Raw genomic sequence first — 26,637 nt, 5'->3', positions numbered from 1 at the left:
GTGTGGCCTTGTGGAGGAAGTGTGTCACTGTGGGGTAAGCTCTGAGACCCTCGTCCTAGCCATTTGGGAAGTCTTCTCTTAGTGGGCTTCGGATCAAGATGTAGAACTCTCAGCTCCTTCTGTGCCATGTCTGCATGAATGCTGCCATGCTCCTGCCCTCAATAATAACAGACTGAACCTCTGAACCAGTAGGGCAGCCTCAATTAGATGTTGTCCTTTATAAGAGTTGCCTTGGTCATGGTGTCTGTTTAGAGCAATGGAAACTTGACTAATACACTGGCTTTTGTGTACCTTTTTTCTTTTCTTTTCTTTCTCTCTCTCTCCTTTCTTTCTTTCTTCCTTTCTTTTTCTTCTTCCAAGTTTTAAGGTATAACTAGCAGAAAATAACAGGCACAGTTATCACACAAAACTTCCCTCCTAATCTTTTGGACTTCCTCCTCCTCCAAGTCTGCAGAGAGCTACTGATCTCCTGTTGTTACATGTCAGTTTGCAGTTTCTAGACTTCAGTGTGTACCTTCTTGACTTCTTACCCTTGTCAATAACATTGAGATTCATCCATGCTGCTGTGCATACCAATAGTCTATCCTTTTCTAGTAGTGATGAGCACTGTGTGTATAAAATACAATCTTTTTTTCCTGCATACAAAAAGCAACTTTTCTGTGGCTACTTTCTATAGCAGACATAAAACTTCTGGGTCACTTTTAGTGGCTAGATTCTATCACCTTTCTTCTTTTATTTCTGGCCTGACAACCCTAATGTCAAGCTCTTGTCTCTGCATAAGCCTGTACTATGCTAGTTTTATTTCTTTTGTTGTGATAGAACATCTCAACCAAAAGCAAGTTTCAGAAAGGGTTTATTTGACTTACAATTACTGGTTAAAGTCCTTCATTTCAAGGAAGTCAGGGCAGGAACTTGAAGCAACTAGTTATACTCATGAATAAATGCATGCATGGAGAGTGCTCAGCTTGTTCTTATACATTCCAGATTCCTTTGTGTAGAGAATGGTGGTGCCCACAGTGGGCGGTCTTCCCTTCACAATTAACATAATCAAGCCAATCCCTCTAAGACATGCCCAGGGACCAAGCTAACTGACACAATCCTGCACTGAGACCCTCTTCCTAGGTGATGCTAGATTGTGTCAAGTTGACAAAGCTAGCCAGCACATACTCCATCAAATATACGTAGACATATGCAAATACCTCTCCCCTAAACAAGGCACTGGCTTGATACTTACCATATCCAAACTTTGCTTCAAATTATTAAGGACCTGCCCTACTTCTCTATTTTCCATTTACATTTTAACATTCCTTAAAGTCTAGTTTAGTATATGGCACAGAGAATAAACAAAACAATACTTGAAAACCACAACTGCTTCAGCTAGACAGGGGAAGAAAATTGTATTTGATATTTCAGACCAATAGATAGGACTAAACTCAAATACTATGTGGTTTTATTTAGAAATAAAAGATTGTTCGTTTGTACATCATTTAAGAATTATACCAGTTTATCACTGCACAAGAATGAGAGACAATGGTGCAACTCGAGTCCCTCACATCAAGTACTGCCAAGCTGTTGATCATAATCTGTGAAGTGACTCCTTGTTCATGAGAGCAGATTTTTAACAAGACGAGTATGAGAGGAAACCTAGGTAAGCTATGATGTATAATCACATAAGCTGGTCCTGTAGCTGTCAGGTTTTTCAGTAGGAACGGATAGCAGGAGGTACAGTAGCACAGTCAGCCTCATTCAAGGTCTTGTCAATAACAGGTCTGTAATCCAAAGTAACCTTGGAGAAAAGAGTCAGGGTGAATCAAGGCATGAACATTTACAAACAGCCATTTCTTCTGTGCTTCTGTAAAATTAAACCATCAAGTACATTTACAGGCATGAGAACTTTAAGACAAGTTGGCTATGTAAATTATGGTAATTCCTCCTACCCCATTTCCCTCTACAACTTAGGCTGGCCTCCAACTCAAGCTTCTCCAGCCTTAGCCTCCTGCTACTAGGTGAACAGCTGTCTGTCAGACATTCTGCTTAACTGAGTGAGTCCATGCAAGAATGGGCTTAACTTTCTGAAACTGAAGGACAAAATAAATCCTTAATTCTTCATATCAAGTTATTCATATCAAGTATTTCATCACAGTGATATAAAGAAACTAATAATAGTCACCACTAACTCCCTTCCACAAGCATCAGACATCTGATCATTGCCCAGTGCTCTTTATCTGGTACAGAGGATGAGAGGCAGTCCTATACTTGTGAACCACCCAGACCCTTGATTCTGTCTCTATCAAGAAGCACACCCTCATTCTTCTTCAGTGATATCTTGGTTCTGTTCACAACTGGTTTAACTAGGTTGCTTTCTAAACTTGTGAACCATCAAAGGCCCAACAGAGTGTCTCGGCACATCCCTGGGCTGATGCATGCCCACATACCTTCCCAGTCTTGGTGTCCACATAGGAGAGGGTGTGCTTCCTCCAGTGTTCCGCAAATGGCTTCTTCTGCTGGCCCTCGATGGGCTTGGAGTAATCATACTCATCAATCCGCACCTGAGGTAAAAACAGACCTCCATCTCACGAGAGAACATCAAAACCACAGAAAAGGGGCTGGGGATTTAGCTCAGTGGTAGAGCGCGTACCTAGGAAGCGCAAGGCCCTGGGTTCGGTCCCCAGCTCCGAAAAAAAGAACCAAAAAAAAAAAAAAAAAAAACCACAGAAAACATTAAAGATGGACAGACCAGCCCAGGAGGTGGACACTATGGCAAGGGCTTTTGAAGCCAGGAATGCAAATACACAACACCCACTTCTGCATTTTCTCTTACAATTCTGTAAGTAGATATTAGAATTAAATATCATTTATGTAATTTTTCCTTTGGCTGCACGAATTGAGATTTCTTCCACTTTTCGGCATTTTTAATTTAAATGAGCTTTTGTTTTGTTTTGAGACAGGGTCTCTCTGCATTGCCCTGGCTGTCCTGAAACTCACTATAAACCAGGCTGGCCTCAAACTCAGAGATCTGCTTGCCTCTGCCTCCCAAGTGCTAGGATTAAAGGAACATGCCACTAACTCCTACTCAACTTTTTTGAGTTTAACATTTATACTGAAGCGATTTTAAGTGTCAGTACACTGACTGCTAAGAAGAAAACTTTGCATATGGGAATAGGTCAGATGAGCAAGAGGCTCTTTAAATAAAAATGAAGATCAGATACCTTGCTGTTTCTTCTGAGGAGAGGCAAGAGGAGGTTCCTTACCTAAGCCCAAGAGCTAAAGCGCAGCCCTAGATGTACATCCTACGTATGGGATAAGCCTGCCCAGTGAGCAGAATCTACCTCACACCTTCAGTGCCTTATTCATCTGTTCCTAGCCATGAACCCTGAAGCAGCTCCTTGTGCGTCCTGGATATGCTTGCCCATGTCTCTGCTCAGTTACCTGGTCCCTGCAGGTGAAAACAATGCGTGTTCATAGCGAATGAAAACTTGTGGTTAGCTCACTTTTCTTTCACTTTCCATCCTCCACTGCCCAGAACCTGTGGGCCAATCATGGAAAGTCAAACTCCACTTGATGCATTTATCCTGAACTTGGAGCTACACCCAAGCTTCTCATGTTTTCTAACATCACATGTAAAGTCCAACACGTGTGTTCTATACAGACGATAATAGTCTGCATAAAAACCATGGCCAGGGCAGATCTCTAATTCCTTTTCCAAGCCTCAGGACTGACTCTGATGGGGACTCCGTAAGTCAGCATTTCTGGCGTAGTCACTGGCTGCACTTTACTATTAACCCTGCTAAGAACCAGGCCTGTTCTGCTGACAGATGCTGCATGGGCTGACTCAAAGCAAGGGAAAGATCTGAGAGTAGGAATATGAAGAAAAGATATTGAAGGAAAAAGTATTCTCCTTGATTTTGTTTGGGAAAATAAATGAAACACAGAAAGCAAGCATGGGTGAGAAGAAGTGGGTGGGCAATGTCAGGCCAATGTGATGCATCTCGAATACATACCTTGTAATCTTCCCTGGCATGAGCTCCCCGTGACTCCTTCCGTGCTTCCGCACCATATATGGTCTGCAGTGCGCACAGCATCAGATTCTGCAGCTCCAGCGTCTCCACCAGGTCTGTGTTCCAGACCATTCCTGGGGATACACCAAACCCATGAGAGACAAACAGGACCCAGTCATGGAGGTACTCTGGACTTACTGGCAACACGCAGCTATGGGGAAGACAGCTGAACAGCAAGCATGGAATTAGGTGGTGGGAGATGGGACAGATACGGGTCTATCCCAAAGAAGGCAGTGTCCTCTCCAGAGAACTGCTGACTCACCCCTGTCAAACGTCTTCAGATGCTGTAGGTCTCCATAGAGCTGGCTGACTTTTTCACAGCCTTCTTGCAGCACACTTCCCACACGGAACACGGCGGCATGGCTCTGCATCGACTACCATAGAAACCATTACAAACCTTTAGTGCAGGAGGACGGGCAGACACTCTTACAACTTTAGACTTTGTACATCAGACAGATGTATACAACTTAAACTAGGAAATTCAGGCTGCGAGTTAAATTTAAACTTAAGGTCCTTTTTTTCCTGGGGAAAGGGTCTTACTGTATAAAGTATGCCACTTTACCTCAGTAGAAATGAAATTCTGATTTAAACTTAATATATTTCTCTGTCTATTATGTATATCTCACAACCAATTCGGATGTCACTTAAAATTAATTCATTTCTCTGGCAGCATCTCTGAAGCACGACCATCCCAGAGTCCAAGTGGGCTAGCAGTGGTGTAGGAGACAGGAGGACTCGTAAAAGGATGCCAGAGAAAGTCAAGTCCCTGGTGCTAAAGCTGCAGCTTATTTCGGCCCTAAATTAGGAACTGCAATGTTCCACGGAGAAGGAAACACTTCTGCACGAGAGGCTCCCCATCACTTCCATACTCTGCTTGGCAAGATGAGGAACAGGTCCTCCTGCTGTCAAGTGCAGGCATCCACGCAGGGTGGCTGTCACTGCGTCTGCTCCTACCTTCTGCATGCTGAGGCGCAGCTCTGATGTTCTTACACTTCCATCAGCAAATCTCAACTTGTCAAGATTCATAACCGACTCTTCTCCAGCATTTGCCTTAATCGGAGGAACTTTATCTCCTTAAAAGAGAACCAGGGGAGAAAAAGAGAAAGATTTTGAATGGCACTCAAATTATATCACAGCCATTCCAGGAGTTTGGAAAGCACAGCACTGCCTTGGCACCAATCTAAGGAGTGAGATACTGACTCAGTCAGTTCTTAAGAACATATACAGAAAAAAGATTGTGCCACTAAGTAGGTAACCATTTTTGAAACTAAAAGACCTATTATATGTGATCAGACTTACTGTTTCTCTAATAAGGAAACTGGTTACCCTTAAGATAGTGGTCTCAATTTGAGGTGTTAGCCTCACACTTTTTCTCATGAAGGGACAACCAGGTAGCTGTCCTATGTGCCTTGAAAAGCTACCTGCTGGTCTTGACTCTCGGGTTCTCTTAACAAAACCTCAAGGGGTATAACTTAGATGTAATGGTAAGCATTGGTGAGGCCCCAGGTTTGATTCCCTGTACCACCTACCCCTATCCCCCCAAAATGAAGAATCTTTAACTTAAAAAAAGTTCTGAGTGAAGCATCTAAAAAGTTATTTTAGATGGCGTATGCACTTTCTAATGAGAAATGCAGGCAACCAGTGCTCCCAGCCACCTCCTCTCAGGGACTCTAGGTACCTGGAGGACTCTTAGGTGTCTCCCAGGCATGCGACTAGTTCATTTTCCTTCCCCTCTCCCTTCTCTGTCTGAGACAGCCATGAACTCAGCATATTCTTCCGATCAGCCCTGAACCAACCATCTTTTACCCCAGCCTTCTGAATATGCAAATTATAGGTATATGTGCCTGGCTCCTTTTTAGTGCTTAAAAAAATAATCATCAATAAAACTGACTTTTTTGATGATGTACATTTTTAAAATTTCAACACTACTGTAAACAGACTTGTACTTTAAAACTGTTAGACCATTACTCTTTGGGAGAAAATATTACAAACCTTTTCGTCTTTAAAATAAAAGAATTAAATACAGTGAAATTGTTGTCTTTTTGTTTACATTTTGTTAGAAGAACTTTTCAGGTTTTGGCAAAAAGAGTCGTGTTTAAGTAAAACCCCACTAGAACAGCCTAGAAAACGTGATCTATTTCTTCCTTGTAGTTTGCTATTTCCAGGTTAAATCATATGTGCAGCCTTTTGAGTCTTACACTTAGTCCTTTCATTCTGAATTTAAAAATTCTTGGGCTGGAGAGATGGCTCAGCCTCTGCTCTCCCTGACTTCAATTCCCAGAAACCACATGGTAGCTCACAACCATTTATAATGGGATCTGATGTCCTCTTCCGGTGTATCTGAAGACAGCTATAGTGTATTCACATACATAAAATAAATAGATAAAAAATTCTTAATGTATTGTAGAGCCTTTGCATATAAAAGTATAATATATTCTTATAAAACAATTTTTCTCATTCTCAAAGCAGGGAACCTGAGTCTCTGCTTTGTCCTAGAAGTGATTTTGATCCTCTCAAATGCTACTTTCGGTGTCAGAGAAGATCCTTTGAACCCTGCTTATGCATCCTTTACCAGTGAGGCAAGAATGTGCTGGTCTCTATGCCATCACTACTGTTCATCCATAAAAACCACAACCGACATCCACCAGTAACGAGAGGAAAGAATAATGGATGGAACAGGGAGAGGGCCTCTGTCCCTCCTCATGAGGTGTTTGTAAGTGTGTGAATGCTGCTATTCTGAGCAAATAAACAAAACAGCTACCATGAAGGCTCCTTAGAGGTTGGAGCTCTGGTAACCTCCTGGCTCTGGTGTGTACAAGCAAAACTACACTCCAACACAAGGTATGTTTTTCTTTTACACAGTTTTAAGCTATCATAAGGAAATATCAACTGAAATTCATTCAATCCCTGAGGGCAGGGCCTACGTCATCCTTTTATAAATTATAAAATTATATAAATATTATATCTTGTTTTTAAAACAATAAAATTTTTCTATAATTACCAAGAAGTTACAGATTCATTTTTTATTGGACCGCAAACGTAATTTTTTCTTTTTTTTCTTTTTTTTTTTTTCGGAACTGGGGACCGAACCCAGGGCCTTGCGCTTGCTAGGTAAGCGCTCTACCACTGAGCTAAATCCCCAACCCCCGTAATTTTTTTTTAAAGATTTATTCATTTATTTTATATAAGTACACTGTAGCTATCTTCAGATACACCAGGAGAGGGCATCAGATCTCTTTACAAATGGTTGTGAGCCACCATGTGGTTGCTGGGAATTGAACTCATGACCTCTGGAAGAGCAGTCGGTGCTCTTAACCGCTGAGCCATCCCTCCAGCCCTGCAAACGTAATTTATAACAGGCAAGCAATATGCAATCAACTTCCCCTCAAAATACCAATTTCTTTCTTTTGGTATCTTTATTTTTTAGTTTTTCAAGACAGAGTTTCTCTGTACAGCCCTGACTATCTGGGAATTCTGTAGCCTATGCTGGCCTTGAACTCATAAAGAACCACCTTTCTCTGCCTCCCTACTGCTGGGACTAAAGGCATTTGCCACCACTGTCCAGCAAATGCCAATTTCTTAACAGTGTCTTAAGGACATAATGACAGTAGATTCAAAAAGAAAAAAAAAAAAAGAAAAGAAAGCAACCAAGCAAGAAAGCAGAGGGAGGTTGATCTCTAAGAATTCAAAACCAGCCTGGCTGATTTACCAAGTTCTGGGCCAACCAGAGCTATATAATGAACTGTGTCTTAAAAAAACATGACTCGAATCCCTTAGTTTTTTGAATATTAATATTTCCAAGAGTCTAGTCTCAACATCAACGTTTCTATGGGAAAAAGCAGATTTCCTCTATGATCACTAAGCAACAAATAAAGACGATGCAGGCTCCTACAATAGCTTGAGGGCTGGAAGAGAACACATACCAGGCCTGCAAGATTCTGCAATGCTCAGGGCACAGGCTCGGCCAAAGACGACAAGGTCCAAAAGAGAGTTTGCTCCAAGCCGGTTGGCACCATGCACTGAGGCGCAGGCAGCCTCCCCACAGGCGTACAGACCAGGCACAATCTGATCCTGGCCGTTCACGTGCTTCAGCACCTGCAGGCATAGTTCAGATGAGGCAACGAAATCCCTGCGTCCGCATGCTGCCGCCCCAGCAGACTTCCCATGACTGAAGTAGCAAGAGTAAAGGCTGCATCTTCTCTAGTTCACTCTTTAGTACATCCCCAGTTCTCCTTTTGCTCCAGAACTCTTGCTGTTTGTTACCAAACGGTCAGAGGATGGTTTAGATTCCCCAGAGCGTCAGTCACCACCTGATTTAACTAAGGAATGTGGCAGGTGATGGAACACTAAAGGGATGAGGAAAACAGGATCACCTGTCATCATCAGGTGTCCAAACTAGAAGGACCAGCTGATAAGCACTGTGAACTGCGTATAACCCAAGCGCCAACTGTATATATAGATCACTAATTTGTAAGTTCACTGTAAAAGTACTAAATAATATAGACAGGCACCTGTAAAATGAAAAGAGTGCACACGATTACAGGTAAAATGGAAAGAGTGCACAGGATTACAGGTAAAATGGAAAGAGTGCACAGGATTACAGGTAAAATGGAAAGAGTGCACGGGATTACAGGTAAAATGGAAAGAGTGCACAGGATTACAGGTAAAATGGAAAGAGTGCACGGGATTACAGGTAAAATGGAAAGAGTGCACGGGATTACAGGTAAAATGGAAAGAGTGCACGGGATTACAGGTAAAATGGAAAGAGTGCACAGGATTACAGGTAAAATGGAAACAGTGCACAGGATTACAGGTAAAATGGAAACAGTGCACAGGATTACAGGTAAAATGGAAACAGTGCACAGGATTACAGGTAAAATGGAAACAGTGCACAGGATTACAGGTAGAGGGGAAATAACATTCTACCTGTTATTCCCAAGCAGATGCACATTCAAGAACATAACCTAGCCTCTCACTGCCTGGCAGGTATGACATTTTATAATTAATATTAAACTATCAAATACACTGCGTTGTTGTTTCTATGCATCTAAGCTCTAAAGGGATTTTTGTGAAGTAGCCTCGTCACTATCACCTGTCCCTTGTAGTTAGTGGGAATCCCGCCCATGTTGTAATGCACAGTGGGAAGGACTGGAATGGGCTCCTTGGTGACATCCACGCCGGCGAAGATCATGGCCGTCTCTGAGATCCCAGGCAGACGCGTGGCCAGCTGCTCAGGGGGCAGATGGTGCAACTGCAGGTAGACGTGATCCTTCTCAGGGCCACAGCCTCTGCAAAGCAACACTGAGCGTGAAGCAGTGACAGGAAGGAAGCTGGACAGCCACTAGGTGAGCCTGACAATCTTGATCTTGAGGGAAACTTCACCTTCATCTATGGTCAGTGTCCCATTGATACCTTTTTTCCTTCAAGTATTTTTTAATCATAGTGTGTCAGGGATACTTCTGTACAAGGACAAGCCAAAAATTAGAAGCCTATACTCACCAATCTTACATCCTTGCCTTGGGTATCATGATTTCCTGTTTTCCTTGGTAAATGTACTAGAAAGTTTCAGACTTCGAAGTTTTAAATTAAAGTGTCAAACCCATATTAAGTCCCTAGAGTAAAGCCAGGCACTAGGAACCTGAGGCAATTTTACTGAAAGAGAAGTGACACACAAGCCCTGAAGAGCACCTGCCGAGACGCCTGTGGTGACTCCTAAGGCTGTGAGTCTCACCCTCACACCAAGAATACACGAGGATATGTTTACAAGCTGATGTGAAGAAGACAGGATATACCATAAACTAACATGCTTGTCAAAATAATGGAGTAGCTTTATTCTCTAATCTTAACCCTGAGGGTAGGGTACCTGTCTGCAAAAGTTAAAGTACTAAAATATATAGCTGTGACCTAATGGCTTCCAAAGAGAAAGAGGACACGTTTATCCACCTGCCTACAACTCCCGCATCCCTGGAGGGGAATTACAAACCTTCCTTCACGGATCTCGAGAGTCATGGATCGAGACACAACATCTCTTGATGCTAGGTCCTTGGCAACAGGGGCATATCTCTCCATGAACCTTTCGCCTTGGCTGTTGATGAGAATGCCTCCCTCTCCACGGCACCCTTCTGTGATGAGGCAGCCAGCACCATAGATACCTGTAAGAACCCAGGTGACTAAATGTTTATGAATGAATGAGGACTAGGCAACCACTCCAAACGGTTAATCCTTTTTTAGAAGTGACTTTTTGGGAGAAAAGGAAAGGAAACACAAAGAATGTTAAATTCAAAATAAGAAGAAAAGTCAAGTAGGAGGAGGAATGTGTGTTCGAAGCAGCAGAGACAAACTAGAAAGCACAAGAGATCCACCAACAGCAGCTCACTCACAGGATCTACCCCATACTGATTAAACATCATCTATGCTTAGTAGACTTAGTTTCTTTAAATATATCTTTATACCAAGAAATGTGGCAACAAATTTAAGCAGGAATAAGACAGCCTAGGGAATTTCTATTTTAAGTACCCAAAGAGCGAAAATTATTTTAGTGGTTAATATTTATGTTTGTATCAAGTCTAAAAATTCACTCATTTCAGGTCTATGATGGCCCCAGGTACTAAGAAGTCTCTCCTCAGAGGCAAAAAAAAAAAAAAAAAAAAAAGTAACTCATTTAAGTCACAGAGCTATTAAAGGGCAAAGCCCACATTCAAACCAGAGGAGCACGATGAAGGTTCTTAATATAATTTTGTGTCCTTCAGTGTGAGGAAAAACAAGGAATGCCACACACTGAGTTTTAAGGGAAGACGCTAATTAAGGGTTATTTAACGCTAACTTTCCTTTTATATGCCCAAAAGGTTACATGCTCTAAAAGTGCTTTTCACTTTTCACAGCTTCAGTAACATCTGTTAGGTTGTTTATTTCTTATAAGTTGAAAAGAAAGCATAAAAAATGGAGTGCTAATCACAGCACATGAGGGGCAATCCAGAGGCTTGGGGACACCAGACAGAAATTGAAGACAGACAACTAACTCACTTTTTATTCTATCTTTGCTCATCTCTTTCCTCTGACAGGAAGAGCTAATTTCTCCCACAACTAGCTCTTTCTCTTCCAAATCCAAACCCTAACTTTGGCATCAGCTGCAGTCTGCTCTGTTCAAACTTCACATCCCGCTTACCACAAGTACCTAAACCCTGAACCCAGAATCTATCATGAACTGCCTCTATGGACCCAGGAGAAAACCCTCCATGAGGACTCAAGGAGGGAGACGTGAACCCCAAAGCAATTAATAGGTGTTGTATGCTTACAATACACAGAAGAGCCCAGAGCCACACAGGCTCTGTCCTACCTGTGGGGTGGAACTGAACAAATTCTAAGTCCTGGCAAGGTAAACCAGCCCGAGTGACCATGGCTGTGCCGTCCCCTGTGCTGGTGTGGGCAGAAGTACAGCTGAAGTAGGTTCGCCCATAGCCCCTGAAAACAGAGAACAGTGAGTGTAAGCGTCAGTCCACCAAACCTCTTCTTATGTAGTGCAGCCTCTGGAGCCCCAACCTCTAACGACCCCTTGCTTGTAATGTACTTGGATACATGGCACGCAGTACTGGGAGGCCACATTTGTGACGCTGCTATGGGCTGGACGCTGGGAGACAGAGCAGGGAAATGCTGTGTTTTTGTATTTTGGTACTCTGTGCTTTATCTTCAAAGAATTTTCCTGATATGGATATATAACTTTTATAATGAGTCTTAGGGTTTCTACTGCTGTGAAGAGACAACATGACCACGGCAACTCTTCTAAAGGAAACATTGGAGCTGGCTTCCGAGTTCCAGTCCATTGTCATCATGGTGGGAAGCATGGCAGCGCTCAGGCAGACACGGTGCTGGAGAAGGAGCCGAGATCTACATCATCATATACAGGCAGCAAAAGGACACTGCCACACTAGGTCTAGCTGGCGTACAAGAAACCTCTAAGCCTGCCCACATAGTGACATCGGCCACACCTCCTAATAGTGCCACTCCCTGTGGGCCGAGCATTCAAACACAGGAGTCTATAGGGGCCATTCCCGTTCAGATCACCACATAATGAAAAGTGTTGTTTGTTGATTTGTTATTTTCCTTTACTATTTCTCGCCCAGCTTTACTATGCATTTGTAAGAAGTCCATATGATCTGATAATGTACACTGGTAACCGATTTCATTAACACATAACTTGGAAGAAGTCCATATGATCAGATAATGTACACTGGTAACCAATTTCATTAACACATAACTGCATAATTATCCTTGCTTCGTGGGGTGGGCACTTAAGACTCTTGGCAACTGTATTATTACTACAGCTAACATGTTATTAGATTTCAGAAACGGCTCGTCTCAGACTAAGATTGTTTTTATTTGAATATAAATGTCCCCAACGTACGAAAGTACGTTGAAAAGGCTTGGTCTATGGCTACTGCATTATTGGGAGATTGTGAAGCCTTTAAGACATGGGGCTTTGTTGGAGAAAGCAGATCTCTCAAGGCATGTCCTTAGGAACATATACAGTCTTTTTGCCATGAAGCTGTCTCCCATCATATACTTGTCCTGCTCAAACACATCAATCCATGTTCCGTGGACTGAACCCACTGAAAACATTAGCCAAAATAACCCTTTCCCTGCATGTTGTTTTGGTTACAGTAACACAGTCTGGTCATGGTGAGTACTACCTCAAACATTTGCATAGGTGGTCTATTCATGACGTGATTATGCTGACTTCATCCCCTTCCCATAGACAGCTATGGTGGGACTGCCACGCCATGTTAAGTTTCACTCTTCTGGCTTCAGGTATGAGAGTTTGTGTGTGGGCCTGATGATGACAATGGGTGTCTTTCTTGATTGCACTACATTTTATTGACTCCAAGAGCTTGTCAACTAGCTGGCTAGTGTCTCTAGGCAGCATAGGCTGGAGAGTCCCTACTCTGCCTCCCACGTCATGGAACGCACACAGGACTACACTTGCTCAGTTTTACGTGGGATCTGGGCATCCAAGGATTCTCATATGGAGGCGGCAAGTACCTTGTCTGCTCAGACCTCTCCTCAGTCTTCCTTAGTTTTGTGAGGCGCTTCCACAGTAACCATCAATTTACCTTTAGACTTTTAGGGCACTTTTCGCTATACCTTAATTTTTTTTTTTTAAGATTTTATGTTTGTGTGTCTGTGTGAGTTATGCAACATGTGTGTCAATGCCCAAAATGGCTACCTCAAAGCTGGAGTTCCAGGGTGTTGTGAGCCTTCTGAACTGAATGCTGGGACCAGAACTTAGGTCCTCTGCCAGAGTAGCAGCTCTTAATACTGAGCCATTTCCCCGCCCATTGTTTTAAGAAAAAACAAAACAAAACAGGCACTGCCATGGCATGAATATGGGAGTCAGAGGAAAACGTTAAGGACTTTATCTGTTCTTCTACTCAGGAAACTGCCAGACTTGTATGGCAACTGCTTTTACCCAGTATGCTGGTTTGATTAAAAGCGGCCCCCATAAGCTCATACATTTAAATACTTAGTCCCCGCCTAGTGGAACTGTTTGAGAAGGTGCCACTTTGATGTCTCAGAAGACTCCAGATCCTCTCTGCCTCGTGGTACTAGATCAAGACTGAGCTCTTAGCTCTTTCACTCCATCGTCACAGATTCTTGTCCTCTGAAACTGGAGGTTAGATTTAACATTTTCTTTTATAGGTTGCCTTGGCCATGGCTTTTATCAAATAACTTAGAAGTACAGTAACTACGAGAGCTGGTCCCTCTTCTCTACATCTTCATCAACATTTACCATCATCTGTTTCTTTACATTAACCCATCTCACAACGTGCATGTTACTTCAGCCCTCCAGATGTCTAATGGTGCTGAGCACCTTTCCTAGGTCTGCTGACCACGTGCATCCCTCAGTCCTCGGGGAAATTACTCAGGTTCTAGCCTACTGAACAATGTCTGTCTACTTAACCTTTCCTTCCTTTCCTTTTTTTGGGGGGAGGGGGTGGTAAAGGAGGATGAGTCCGATGCCATGTGGATTCTAGACAACAAATACTCTACAACTGAGACATATCCTCAGCTCAGAACTTTAAAAATGTAAAAATGAAATCATATAAACTGAAATGTACTTATTTTCATCATGCAGGAAGAGAGTACATTATAGTACGTCTTGATCCTAAGAATCAGTGTATGTAGTAAACAAGAAAGCAGGAACGTTTATGTGAAAGTACCATGTGACGCTCCAGGCTTATTATTTATATAAGGACAGGTAAAGTAAGTTTTGGTTCTTTTTTTTTTTTTTTTTTTTTTCGGAGCTGGGGACCGAACCCAGGGCCTTGCGCTTCCTAGGTAAGCGCTCTACCACTGAGCTAAATCCCCAGCCCTAAAGTAAGTTTTATAATCCCAAATTTAGCCCTATTATGGTCAGAGAACATCTATATTGTGACAAAGGTACCAAGGCTGGGAAAGGTTACCTTCCACATGAGGTGACATGAAGCCTACGTCTGATCCATTGCTCTGAACCATTTTATTTTATTTAACAACAACAACAAAAAAACAAAACAAAAACAAAAAACAAAAACCCCAAACACTCTGCCCCCATGCCGACACTCAACTTTTATATAAAAAATTAAATACAGTAAACTCCTACCCAGTAGCAATAATAGTGTTCTTTGCTCTTATTCGGTGTATGGACCCATCTTCTATGCACAGTGCAATGACACCACGGCACTCCCCATTTTCCATCAGAAGATCCAGTGCGAAATACTCCACAAAATAACTGGTGTCATACCGCAGAGACTGTAAGAAAAGGATCCTACATTCCAAACTGCATGTAAGATTAATATTAAAGCAATACTCCAGTATGCCCAGACTTGGGGGTGCAGTAGGCAGTGCTGATGAGCATTCCCGTGCACATAGGGGAGTCAGCTCTGACAATGCTACCAGGGGTGGATCTGATAGTCCTGTGGTTCATGCAAGGAGTTGTAAAGAGCACAGGCAAACTCTCAAAATGACCCAGAACAAGCACATACTGTCGTATTGTTTCGTGTCCTCAGCCTAAAGGAAGCTACTGGAGCTCTAATATTTGCATGTTAACCAGGTGGCACTGCCTTCCCAAGACAGAGCTCAGATTATTGATTATCTGGACATGACTGATTCTCTACCTTTTGCTGCAACCCTGTAATACAGTTCCCTCATACTGTAATAACTCCCAACCATAAAACTATTTTTGTTGCTACTTCATAACTATAATTTTGCTACTGTTATGAGTGGTAATATAAGTATGTGTTTTCCAGTGGTCTTTTGTGGGTTGCAACCCACAGGCTGATCTAGTGGCCACATCCACTCAAGACTTCGTCCAGTTCAGTGGTGAAGTAGTAACACCACTGTACCCATCAGTTAAGAAGCTGAGAGCTGCTAAAAGTGCGTTAACAGACTTGGCGCTTTAAGGGCTGGCCACTGAAGTGTGCTCACACTGGCCCCGGTGAGTAAGTATACGGGCAAAACAAACTGGACTTGTTCTTCTTTTTGGTAGGGGGAATCCAGGAGGTTACACAGGATGGGGGCAGACCTGGGTAAAGTCTGAGAAGTGAGTGTGGTTGGGGTACATGATGTGAACCCCCCAAAATCAATAATAATATTATGCTAGAGAGAAAGAATACTTCCTCTGCTCTTGGCATGTTATGAAGCACAAACTGAAAATGGTAAGCAGTGATTAGCAATTCAACTTCCCAAAACAGACACAAGAATAACATAGTCGTAGAGACAGCTTTCACAAGTACCTGCTCGGTACTCTCATATTAATATTATTTCAGGTACCTTACTATTTGTGTTAGGTTTTTTTCTTTTTGTCAATCTGACAGACTACTCATCGAAGAGAGAGCCTCAACTGAAAACTGCTACCATAAAACTGGACTGGAGGCAAGCCTTCGGCAGCATTTCCTTTACTGATGATACGAGGAGGCCCAGCCACTAGGTGTGGTGCCACCCCAGGGGAGGTCCAGGGCTGTATAAAAACGAAGGCTGAGGAAGCCACAGGGAGCAAATCACAAACACTGTTCCTCCACGGATTCCACAGCAATCCCTTCCTCAGGGTCCTGCCCTGACTTCCCTTTATGATAGACTAAAACTATAAAGTGAAACAAACCCTTTCTCCCTAAGTTGCTTTTGGTTATAGTCTTTGTCACAGCTATCAAGGTAAAACACTACTGTTTGTTTTTTTTAAACAAGCCATGGGGTGATTGCCTCCTGTCCTATGACATTCCACTGTTTCCGCACGTCAGCCTTACTCGTCCATACAAGGTGTGTAAGAGTGAGTGGCCCGTCCGATCAGCGACACAGCAACACCGATGGGCCTGCCCGCCTTTCCCGAACTTGAGGCTCTGTCCACCAAATGCACGCTGATAAATCCTCCCATCTTCAGTCCTGCTAAACGGCATACCGTAATTTTCTAGCTGTGAAACACAAAACAAGCAAAAATATATTATCTTAAACAAGTAAAAATACTCATTTTTGTAACAAATTTGCACCAAACCCAAAATCTAAAGCTTCAATACTATGAAAACACTGATAATTCAGGGAGGGAAAAAAATCTTAAGTGAGCTGCATAGTTACAGGAAAAACTTTCCTCATTGGTTCATTACCAGGGACGGGACCCGAGGCTCGACTGCAGTGGGCATGCATCCCCTCAGCCCTACCCCCAGCCCTCTCGCTACCTTTTTACCAGATTCTTTTGTAGTATAAGCGGAGCACATAAGCAGTGACCCGAGTTCCCTTCACTTACCTCAACCACGGAGGCAGGAGCTTGCTCTGTCATGTAATGGATGGCATCCTGATCCCCCAGCCAGTCAGAGCCTTTCACGGTGTCATAGAAATGCCATCTCCAGTTGTCCTCTTCCATGTTCCCCAGGGCAGCATTGATACCTCCCTGGAAACACCATACAACTGCTTATCTGTCTTAATGGCCTCTGCAGCCCACCTCCTCCCTTAGACCTGATTCAGAGAAAGCAAACTCCTTATGCGGTGACTCTTCATGAGGGTTAAGGAGCAGTAAGGCAGGACAGATTTCGAGTCATGAGACTTCCCCAGAGTAGACAGGTGGCTTAATCTTTATTTGTGATGGGAATGTTGTCTGATCTTCAGGCCTGAAGACTAGAAAAGACCCTTGTAACTCACCCATTGCTCATCTACCTGACAACTAAAGGTTCAACAAACCCATCTAGAAATGCTATACAGTCTCACTGTATAGCCCAGCTTAGAGATGTTATACAGAGTCTCACCATATAGCCCAGCTTAGAAATGTTATACAGAGTCTCACTGTATAGCCTAGCTTAGAGATGTTATACAGAGTCTCACTGTATAGCCCAGCTTAGAACGTACTTTGTAGATGAGACTGGCTTTGAACTCATAGAGATCCTCCTACTTCTGTTTCTACCTCCTCCCAAAAGTGCTAGAATTAAAGGTTTGGATCACCATGCCTGGTGTCCAACTTATATTTCAATTCATTCTTTTTATATAATCTTTTTACAAAAGAAGGTACACTAGTATGATTTGATTGTTTCTCAATGGTTCGTGTATTGGAAGGAGATACAATACACAGCACAATGGTGGACCCTTTGGCCTTTGGGGATATGTACTCGAGAGGAATTTTACTAGACCCTAGATAGTTCCTGTAAGTGTTCCTGTAAAAGAGCAAGACTAGTCCAGTCACTGAGCCACCGCTGTGGACTCAGCTGCCTCCCCCTTGAGCCTCCTAGCTTCCCCATAATCCCTGCTGTGTTGTCCCCACCCCGCCTTGCCCCCACCTCTCCTGAAGCTGCCTGCTGCAGGGTTTCTACCAAGGAAAAGAATCCTACCCTATGTCTGCTATCCAGAACCTCCACTCTTTTGACCTCTTTGCTGATGTAAGTAAGGGTGATGAGCTCTTTTCTGCAGGCACTGAGGATTATATCCATATAAGAATTCAACAGAGAAGTGGCAGGAAGACACTACTGTCCAAGGGATTGCTAATGATTACCATAAGAAGGAACTGGTGAAGGCATTCAAGAAGAAATTTGCCTGCAATTATACTGTAATTGAGCATCCAGAATATGGAGAAGTAATTCAGCTCCAGATGACCAGCTTGAGAACACATGCGGTTTCCTGATAGAGACTGGACTGGCTAAGGTCAGTCAGTTGAAGGTTCATGGGTTTTAACTGCTGTGACTCTCTGAAGCTTACGTGAGAATTTTCTTGCAATGAGTAGAATTTCCTTCTGTCCCTTGTCACAAGTTTAAAAACCTCAAAACCTGTATAATGTAATCTAGAGTCCACTTTCACCTGGACTAGTGTAATGTCTTCATGCAATAGGCTGAAAGGAGCCAAGTCCCTCATTTAAACACGTCAAGCAGGAAGCTCTGGCAGCTTCCGTCTTGAAACAGTGATAACAAGGCTTCAGCTGAGCCCCAAGAGAATGTTACCACTTGAATGGCCCAGGAGAAAGAGAAGCTGGATAGCATCACACCAGCTATACCACTAGAGGGAGCTCTTGACAGTAAAAAGAACCCCGGGTGTCTGACTAGGTAGGCAGAATTCAGAAGGGGCCACCTTTTCAGAGGTCATAAACATCTTACCACCAGGGTTATCTTTTGAACCAGACATATCCTAGCTAAGGGACACTGAAAGAACTGAAGGGTGAAGCCAGCCTGGTATTAGTTAAACTTATATGACAGGAAAATACCAAACTAATGCCATAAGTCATGTGGCTAGCTACGGAGATTTCAAATCACCACCAGCAGCTGCCCAATGTCATTTGAAGTAACAAACTTTTGTTCTTTTAGTTAGAGTTTTTACTGTTTTCTTTTCCCTTCCAGTTTTAAAGTTATGTAAGGTATTTAAATTTTTATTAAATAAAACTTGTTTTCAGGGGAAAAAGAAACAAAACAAAACATGCATTTTCTGGTCTCCTGTCTGGTAAACGACTTCTTCCTCTCATAAGATCACATCGTGGTGGAATCTGCCATACCACATTGCTGGCAAGGGACCCCTCACCAAAGGCCAAATGCATAGAGCTAACCAATTTTTGGACTTTACAATCTCTTTCTTTATATGTTACCAAACATTGAATATTGTTTTATAACAATGAGAATAAATATACATATCTTATTTCCTTCTCTTCCCAATTGTTGTTCAGTAAGCTTTGTAAAAGCTGACCTAAGCTGAATTTCTTCCCTTTTCATGACTACCATGCCTTAGTATTCCCAGTTATGGTATCTTTCAGTTTGGATGAGTCACAAGGAAGAACTAAGAACCTTATGGGAACTGAATAAATGCTGTTACTTTCTTTTCTTCTTTATTCAACCCCTCCAATGTAAAACTACTTGGAAATAGAATGTGTAACTGACAGTACCTATCACGTTACTGTTACCTGAAAACCAGGCCACAGATGCTGGTCTTCTGCGAGTTCTCAAGTCTCCAGAACTAGTCTCACTCTGCCTACAGCTAATTCTCCTTAATAACTAGTTGCCAAACTATTCACCCCACTGTTACAACTGTACTGCCCATCACATTAAAATTTTACAACAGTAGTGCGAATGATCTATTCGCGTTTCCCTTTTCCTCCAGGCCATGATTTCTTGCAGTGTGTTTTAATCCTTTAGCTTACAAACCACTCTTCCAGCTAAGTGCTCAGAGCATGCATCAGCAAAACAGAGACGAAGGAAGCCGTTCCCGCTCTGGGAAACCATTGAACCTCGCTACTGGCTAAGGAAAAACTACTCCAGATACCAGGAAAGAAAGTCAAACAGGATTCTGCTAATCATATAAAAATTAGTATTACTAATAATGATACCAGTGATCCAATACAAATCATTGTAATTTTTCTCAACTTGAGAGTATCAGAGGCCAGTGTTCTTCTATTTTTCTGCATGGTGCTACCGGCAGATGGCAGAACCTTTAGGAGAGGGGACCTGATGAGAAGGACTTAAGCACTGGCGTATGCCTGTGAGGGGATACAGCACCCTATCTTCTCTGTTGTGTTTAGTTCCTGGCTGCCTTGAGATGAGGAAAGTAGCATCCGGTACCATATGCTCCCCCAGTGACATAGTGCGCTGCCACAGGCTCAAAGAGCCCAGCCATGTCGTCTTGGCTGGAACCTATGAAACCACAACTCGAACTAAGTCTGTCTTCTTTCTAAGTTTATTACCTCAGGTATTTGTCTCAGTGATAAAACACTGTCTAAACTTAAGATCTGGCCCATGCAAACATTTTTTTTAAACCAGGGAATAAATGTAAAGGAAACTGAACCATGAGAGGGGGACACACGGGAGGCAAGACGGCTTGAAAAGACCCATGTATGAAAATAACAATGAAATGTCAACCCTGCAATGGTCCTGAGGAAGAGATTCCAAGCAGGGACTTGTAAAGTGAGAATGAATGATGGACCGGATGCCAACAACTATGGCTGAAGCTTAATAAGAAGGCAAGAATTTGTATTACAAGAGGGGTGGTGCTCTACAAGATGGGTAGGCATCAAAAGAGGCCCTTTTTCTTACCTGTGCTGCAACAGTATGTGAGCGGGTAGGAAAGAGCTTTGTAAGGCATGCCGTGTTAAAGCCTGCCTCAGAAAGGCCGAATGCAGCTCGCAAGCCTGCCCCGCCTGCACCTACAACCACAGCATCAAACTCATGGTCCACCACGGGGTACTGGGTAGAAATCTGAAAAGGAAACTCAGCCATTCATTACATATTTAACTTCAGAAAGCATCAAGACGATAATTACAAAACAATCATGGGAAAGAAAAGCTGCTGTGCACAGAAAGGCTTCCAGTCCTGTTCTGGCTTGAGCGTGCACTCTTGGTGTTGAAGTGTGGTACAGACAATGAACCAGCAGTCAGATTTCATGGACAATAGAAGGACTGCTACACATACACACACACACACACACACACACACACACACACACACACACACACACACACACACATTATTTTTATTTTTGGTTTTGAGACATCATCTTGCTCAGGCTACCTCAAAACTCATCATCTTCCTGCTTCTGCTTCCCAAGTGCTGGGGCTAAAAGTACATGCTATTGCACCTAGCTTTTAAAAAAAGATTTCTGAGAGCACTTCAAATTTTTAACATTCCAATCTTTCTACTCTGCCACCAAAGCAGGGAAGTGTAAAAGCAGAAGAAAACATCACCACGATGAACTCTAACTGTGTCTTTTTCTCAATGGTTTTACTCCCATGTCCATAACCATATCCGTTTGTCTACAGGAACTTAATGCACACACAGATAATGCTTCTTCACCTGCAATGTACCAGTCTCTCTTGAAAACAATGTTGCTATTAAGTTAGCATGTTTCAGTTTGCCTAGGTACAGCACAACTATATTTCAGGCCTACATTTAGGGGGAGGGTCTGTGTGGGAAGATTTATTACTGAGAAATTATCAAGCAATATTCCATAACCCTGCTAGTTCATGTGATTAAAAACTTGTAATGTTCATATTTTTTAAACAGAAAGCAAAACAGGCTAAATACAGAGGAGCCTCAACTCCAGTAGCCAGTCTTATTTGGTGCAGGAATCCCACTGTTCATCACAGCATATACAGCTTATTAATATCTTCCTATTTTGTTACTTTACCTAAATTTAGAGTTTAGTTTAGATAAAGATTTACAACAAAAATGTCAGTATTTATCTATATAAGTGTTTCTATAATTATTACACTACACACATTTGAGCATACAATACCCCCAAAAACATTTTCTTTAAATATGTACAATATTCAAATATGTTAAAGTAGTTATAGATTATAATCCTTCAAAGCAAGAAAAGCTGTTTGCAAGTTGGGCATAACGGTATACACCTTTAATCCTAACAGAGTTAGATGGTTTTCTATGAATTTGAGATTAGCCTGGTCTACATAACAAACTCCAGGACAGCCAGAGCTACATAGGGAGACCTTGACTTGAATAAAACAAAAACAAGAATTGTTTATAATTGAGCAGTAAACTTACCGCGTCTGAAACTTTAGCGGATGCCTTCTTGCTCTCACCAACAGAGAAGTGAAAGCCACGAGTCTGTGTTTGGAGAGATATGAACAGTGTTAGGTTTTGAAGGAACAGAAGCAGAAGGGAATGAATTAATACTTTCCTTCTAAATTGTTAACCTTCATATTTATCAAGTTGTCCTCATTCTTCTAGAAAGTTTACCTGGGATCCTGACTAAGAGGCAAAGACTCGGGTCTCGTCCTCTCTACTGACTGGGCATTCTAGGAAAAGCCTTTTCCAAAACAGCCTGTTTCCCAGCAGGGAACTGCTGACCCTTGCTTTGCAGTGTACTACTTTGATAACTCAATAAAGAATGGCAAAGAATCCCACATGGATGTATTTCCTAAATATGAAGCATTTTTACTGGCTCCATCTTAACCTTTCCATACTGGCTCTCTGCAAGTCCTTCAAGAATTTTGAAGAAAATGAACGAGATGGCATTCTGGGAGACTTGTACTCTGGAAGGTTGCTACGTACGTATCGAAACAAGGTAAACTTTAAGCTGAGGAATAAAAGCATTTATCCCTTTACCATACACGACCAAGACTTTAGCCATACCCCCTCTCAGGGATCAGGCCTGTTCTCCCTGACTGGTTGTCCTTAGCCTTCCTCGGGAAACTTTAACTCTGCACATCCAAGATTAAGATAAACATATACTCAAGGAACCTAGTGTCAGTAAAATCAGTTCACCGTGAATCCAGTCAGCCATTAGAGGGATTAAAAATTTCATTTTACTAGCTCTATTTAAAAAGACCAAAATATGATGAAGAGACTTGGACATATCCTCAAAAAGGTTCTAGGTAGTTACGTACACTCAGTAATCAGAAAAGGGGAAAACACGAATGATCTTAAGAATCGAATGTTTTTACTGGAGCAGAGGCTGTACCTAAAGCTGTTACCTGTCTGGGAATCTGTTCCCCGACTGGGCTGTTTGTCTGGTCTCAGTGGGAAAGGATGTGCCTAACCCTGCAGAATTGATGCTCCAAGGTAGGGGAATACTCAGGGGGCCCCTTACCCCTCAGAGAAGGGGAAGAAGGATGGGGGTGTGAGAGGGAGACTAGGAGGAGGAACAGCAATCAGGATATAAAATGAATAAATAAGAAGGGGAAAATTATTAGAAAATACCTGTGACAATTAAAAACTATCCCTATGTTTTTGAAGAGACATTATTATATGACATGAGAAAATCTGTAAGACAATGTGGAGGATCGGAGAAGAGATCTGGCGACACAGAACGAGTAACGTCCTTGTAAGCTGGAAGGCCTCGCGTCATGGCAGGGCCTAACACAGACACTTAGTTACTTAGTTACTGACACAGCGTCTTACTGTGTCCATCTGGCTGGCTGGCCTTGAACTCAGAGATCCACCTACCTCTGCCCACAGAGTGCTGATATTAAAGGTATGCAACACTAGGAAAACATATTTTTCAACCGTCTCTAAATATTTCATAGTTGGGGGAGGGGGGATGCGTGCCACAATAAACAAAAGTGGAAGTCAGAGGACAATCTGTGTTGATTCTGTGGGTCCCAGAGCCACAACTCAAGTTGTTAGGCTTGGTGACAAACGCCTTTACCTGCAAGCCATGTCTCTAGCCCCATTTATATTTACTTTAATAATTCTAATTACGACACAGTTTCTTGGATTTCTAAGTAAATCTGAATTAGTAATGTGACAGACTTCAACTTTACAATATCCAGCCCATTAACTTGTTTTCATTGACGAGGCAAGCTTTTAAAAAAAATTTTTATGGTAAATTTTTAGAAACATGAACATGAATGAGGAAATAAACTACACTGTAACAAAAAGGCCCGTATACCTTGTCCAGTTGACCAAGGGCTCTAATTTAAGAAGTTGGCGAGAGGATGAGAAGAGCAGAGGCTACTAATTAATCCAACAGGCAAAGGGCCTCAGTATGCTAAGCATCTCATCTGTTGCAGTTCAAATCATCTTCTACACAATTCTTGCAATTATAAAATCACCCAATGAAGATCTAAAAAGTGCTGGCACAGGGAGAGGAAGTAGTGTAAGATAACTAAATTCTTTTATCGTTCAGAAAATGATGTCTAAAAACCTATCTATTTGCTACAGAAATGGAGGTAAATAGTGCACAATAGCGCTATTTTAGAAATTGCTTCCATTACTGAACAGAATAGTTTATGTCTCATTTATAGAGCTTTCTTCATCATAATGATTAAAAAACAGAACATGTGCAGTTATTTTCATTACGAGGTCTAGCTTTTAGGGACGGCCAGATGACTCAGTGGGGCAAAGATGCTTCTTGCTAAGCCTAAGAACATGAGCTTGATCCCCAGGATTCACTCTGAGGGAGAGAAGCTATGCTGTCTGCTGACCTCTATACAGTATGTGCGAACGAACACACGCAAACACATGTAATACAGTTTTTAATTTCATTATTTTAAAGTAGAGATGCTTAACATACAGTTCACAGGGATATCTATCCCTGGCTTGGATGACTATAGCTTAAACTTTCAGAGGCTACCTCATAAGTCTCATAATCCACACAGAAAAAACTGAAGGTCAGTGAGAACTATGGACCCAAATTGTGTACTTTTCCCACTATCTGAAGATCTTTGGGGCGAATCCCCAAGAAACTCCGAATTTGGATTAAAACCCTGGTTATGAATAAATACTAAGCCAGAAGTCTTCAAATGAACCAAGAAAAACATCACACGATAAAGAATTGAATGTCACTGGTTTTATGATGATCCCCAGAAGCCAAACAAAACGGTTTGCCTGTAGAGGCCTAACTAAATCATAATTCTAGATATACAGTGAAGCATTAAAAGCAACTCATCCAAAGAAAAGGATTTATTCTACTATGATGCTTCCTGTGTTTTCCCTAAGAATTCTGTGAACTTTCTAGAAATCAGATGTCCTTGTTCTTAGTTTTTCTATGAATTGAACAAGTGTAAATGTTTGTGAGTCACTGATGCACTGGGACTATGCGAAGCAAAACAAAGACAAAATAAATCTGACGAAAGTAAGTATCTAGGTCTTAGTCTCCAGAGCAATCACGGAGCACTAGCCTAGGATGATGGCATACTGATGTAGAGGAAATGAAGTGGAAGAATTGATTTTATAAAGGATTTATTAATAGGCTTGCTTAGGAGACATTAAATCACACAAAATAGTCTTTAGCTAAGGAAGTGTTGCCTCCGAAAATACCCCAAAGATATGAGTATAGTAACCAGGCCTGTTAGACATAAGTAAAACGAAGAATTCTAGGATGTAAATGTTCCTTCAGCAGGACTGAGCAGTTATTAGGCTCCATTCCCTTAAAAAGGATCTGGGATCTGAAAGGACTTTAAGGATGTCAACATATGCTATGCATAAACCTAAGGTGTATACAAGTTAGTAAAAATATTCTATTCTTGACTGTTCCTTTTTGAGCATTACTCAGAGGTGGGCTCAGACTGTCATTTTTATTTTCCTGAGTGTGTGGAGTGAACCCTGGGCATGGGGTGGGCTCACCTATTTCTGCTAAACTACAATTCTGCTACAATTACAAGTTGCTGATCTATTATTTCCTGTAAAATGCTTCAATGATCGGTACTTAAAACCCTCCTTGCAGAGGCCAAGGGTTAGTAGGAGTCTGTGGCAGCAAACACAAACCAGCAAAGTTATCAATGTTTGAAAATGCCTTCTGGTCTTGTAAGAATAGCTGCCAAGTAACCCTTGCACATTTAATTGAACATAAAATTTAATATCTACCTCGGAAAGTAGACAATTGTAGCCAATTATATGCACAATGCAAGAGATACAGTTCAATGTCTTGGGGGCATTTAGTCATTAAATTGTTAAGTAGGTAGGTAGGCCCGTTCACTTTAAAAAACTCAACCTGTCAAATTTAGTTTGCATTAATATAACCTTAGGAATCTAACGAATAATATGTCACCAGCAAAGAGTACACTGAGATAAGATCTGACAATCTGGGGAGGCCAACTCGGATCCTTGCAGCCCTGAGACACTCTGTGACTCTCTTCCAATGCAAAACAGAAGCCGCAAAATTGGATGAACACAGTGCAGAAGTCTCACCTGATATTTTCAAATCTCTCTCTGATATTTAAAAACAGTAGCTAAGACTACTACACAAAACCTTAGTGTCCACACCCAGGCTACCAACGGATTCGCGGATCTGCCCACATCCAGAGTGCCACAGGCTGGTCCCTCCCGTTAACCTTGGAGAACTTTGCTAAGACCAAGACAGGGAAGGCCAGACTCCATGCCCGCGACCTCGGGGTCATGACCTTCGCCGGAACGGTGTCCGCTTCCGCCCGCTGCACCTTCCCAGATCCAATTCAACTCGGGTGGGATCGCAGGATTAGACGCATTCCTGGTGCCCGCCATACCGTGGCACTAACTCACCGCCCCAGCTAGAGCCAAGCGCCGCCCGCGAAGAAGTCTCGAAACTGCGCCAACCCCGGCCATGTTTGCCTTCCCGCAAGCCTCAGCGATAGACTGCGCTTGCGCACCGAGCCGCGCTGGTGTGGCGCTTGGAAGGCTCTGCGCCTGCGCAACACGCTCCTCCTGGCTCGCCTGAGTGGTGG

General features: G+C 42.4%; 1 protein-coding gene and 1 pseudogene across 2 annotated transcripts; one reads left to right on the top strand and one right to left on the bottom strand.

The window, feature by feature from the left end:
• Positions 1-1,433: 1,433 nt before the first annotated feature.
• Sdha (succinate dehydrogenase complex flavoprotein subunit A) lies at positions 1,434-26,559 on the bottom strand. Of its 2 annotated transcripts, NM_130428.1 has the most exon segments (15): positions 1,435-1,786; positions 2,436-2,549; positions 4,002-4,132; positions 4,321-4,432; positions 5,013-5,131; positions 7,982-8,153; positions 9,151-9,346; positions 10,042-10,210; positions 11,395-11,519; positions 14,692-14,840; positions 16,331-16,495; positions 16,825-16,968; positions 20,573-20,734; positions 22,037-22,099; positions 26,456-26,559. In NM_130428.1, coding segments are annotated over 15 exon segments (1,971 nt in total). In that variant the 5' UTR covers positions 26,519-26,559; the 3' UTR covers positions 1,435-1,699.
• Positions 17,900-18,236, top strand: Eif1-ps5 (eukaryotic translation initiation factor 1, pseudogene 5; annotated as a pseudogene).
• Positions 26,560-26,637: the final 78 nt, after the last annotated feature.

The sequence above is a fragment of the Rattus norvegicus genome, chromosome 1 (genome assembly GCF_021556685.1).
Source record: "Rattus norvegicus strain SHRSP/BbbUtx chromosome 1, alternate assembly SHRSP_T2T, whole genome shotgun sequence".
Taxonomy (NCBI): domain Eukaryota; kingdom Metazoa; phylum Chordata; class Mammalia; order Rodentia; family Muridae; genus Rattus; species Rattus norvegicus.
The sequence above is the reverse complement of the archived record's forward strand: the minus strand, read 5'-3'. Positions and strand labels throughout refer to the sequence as shown.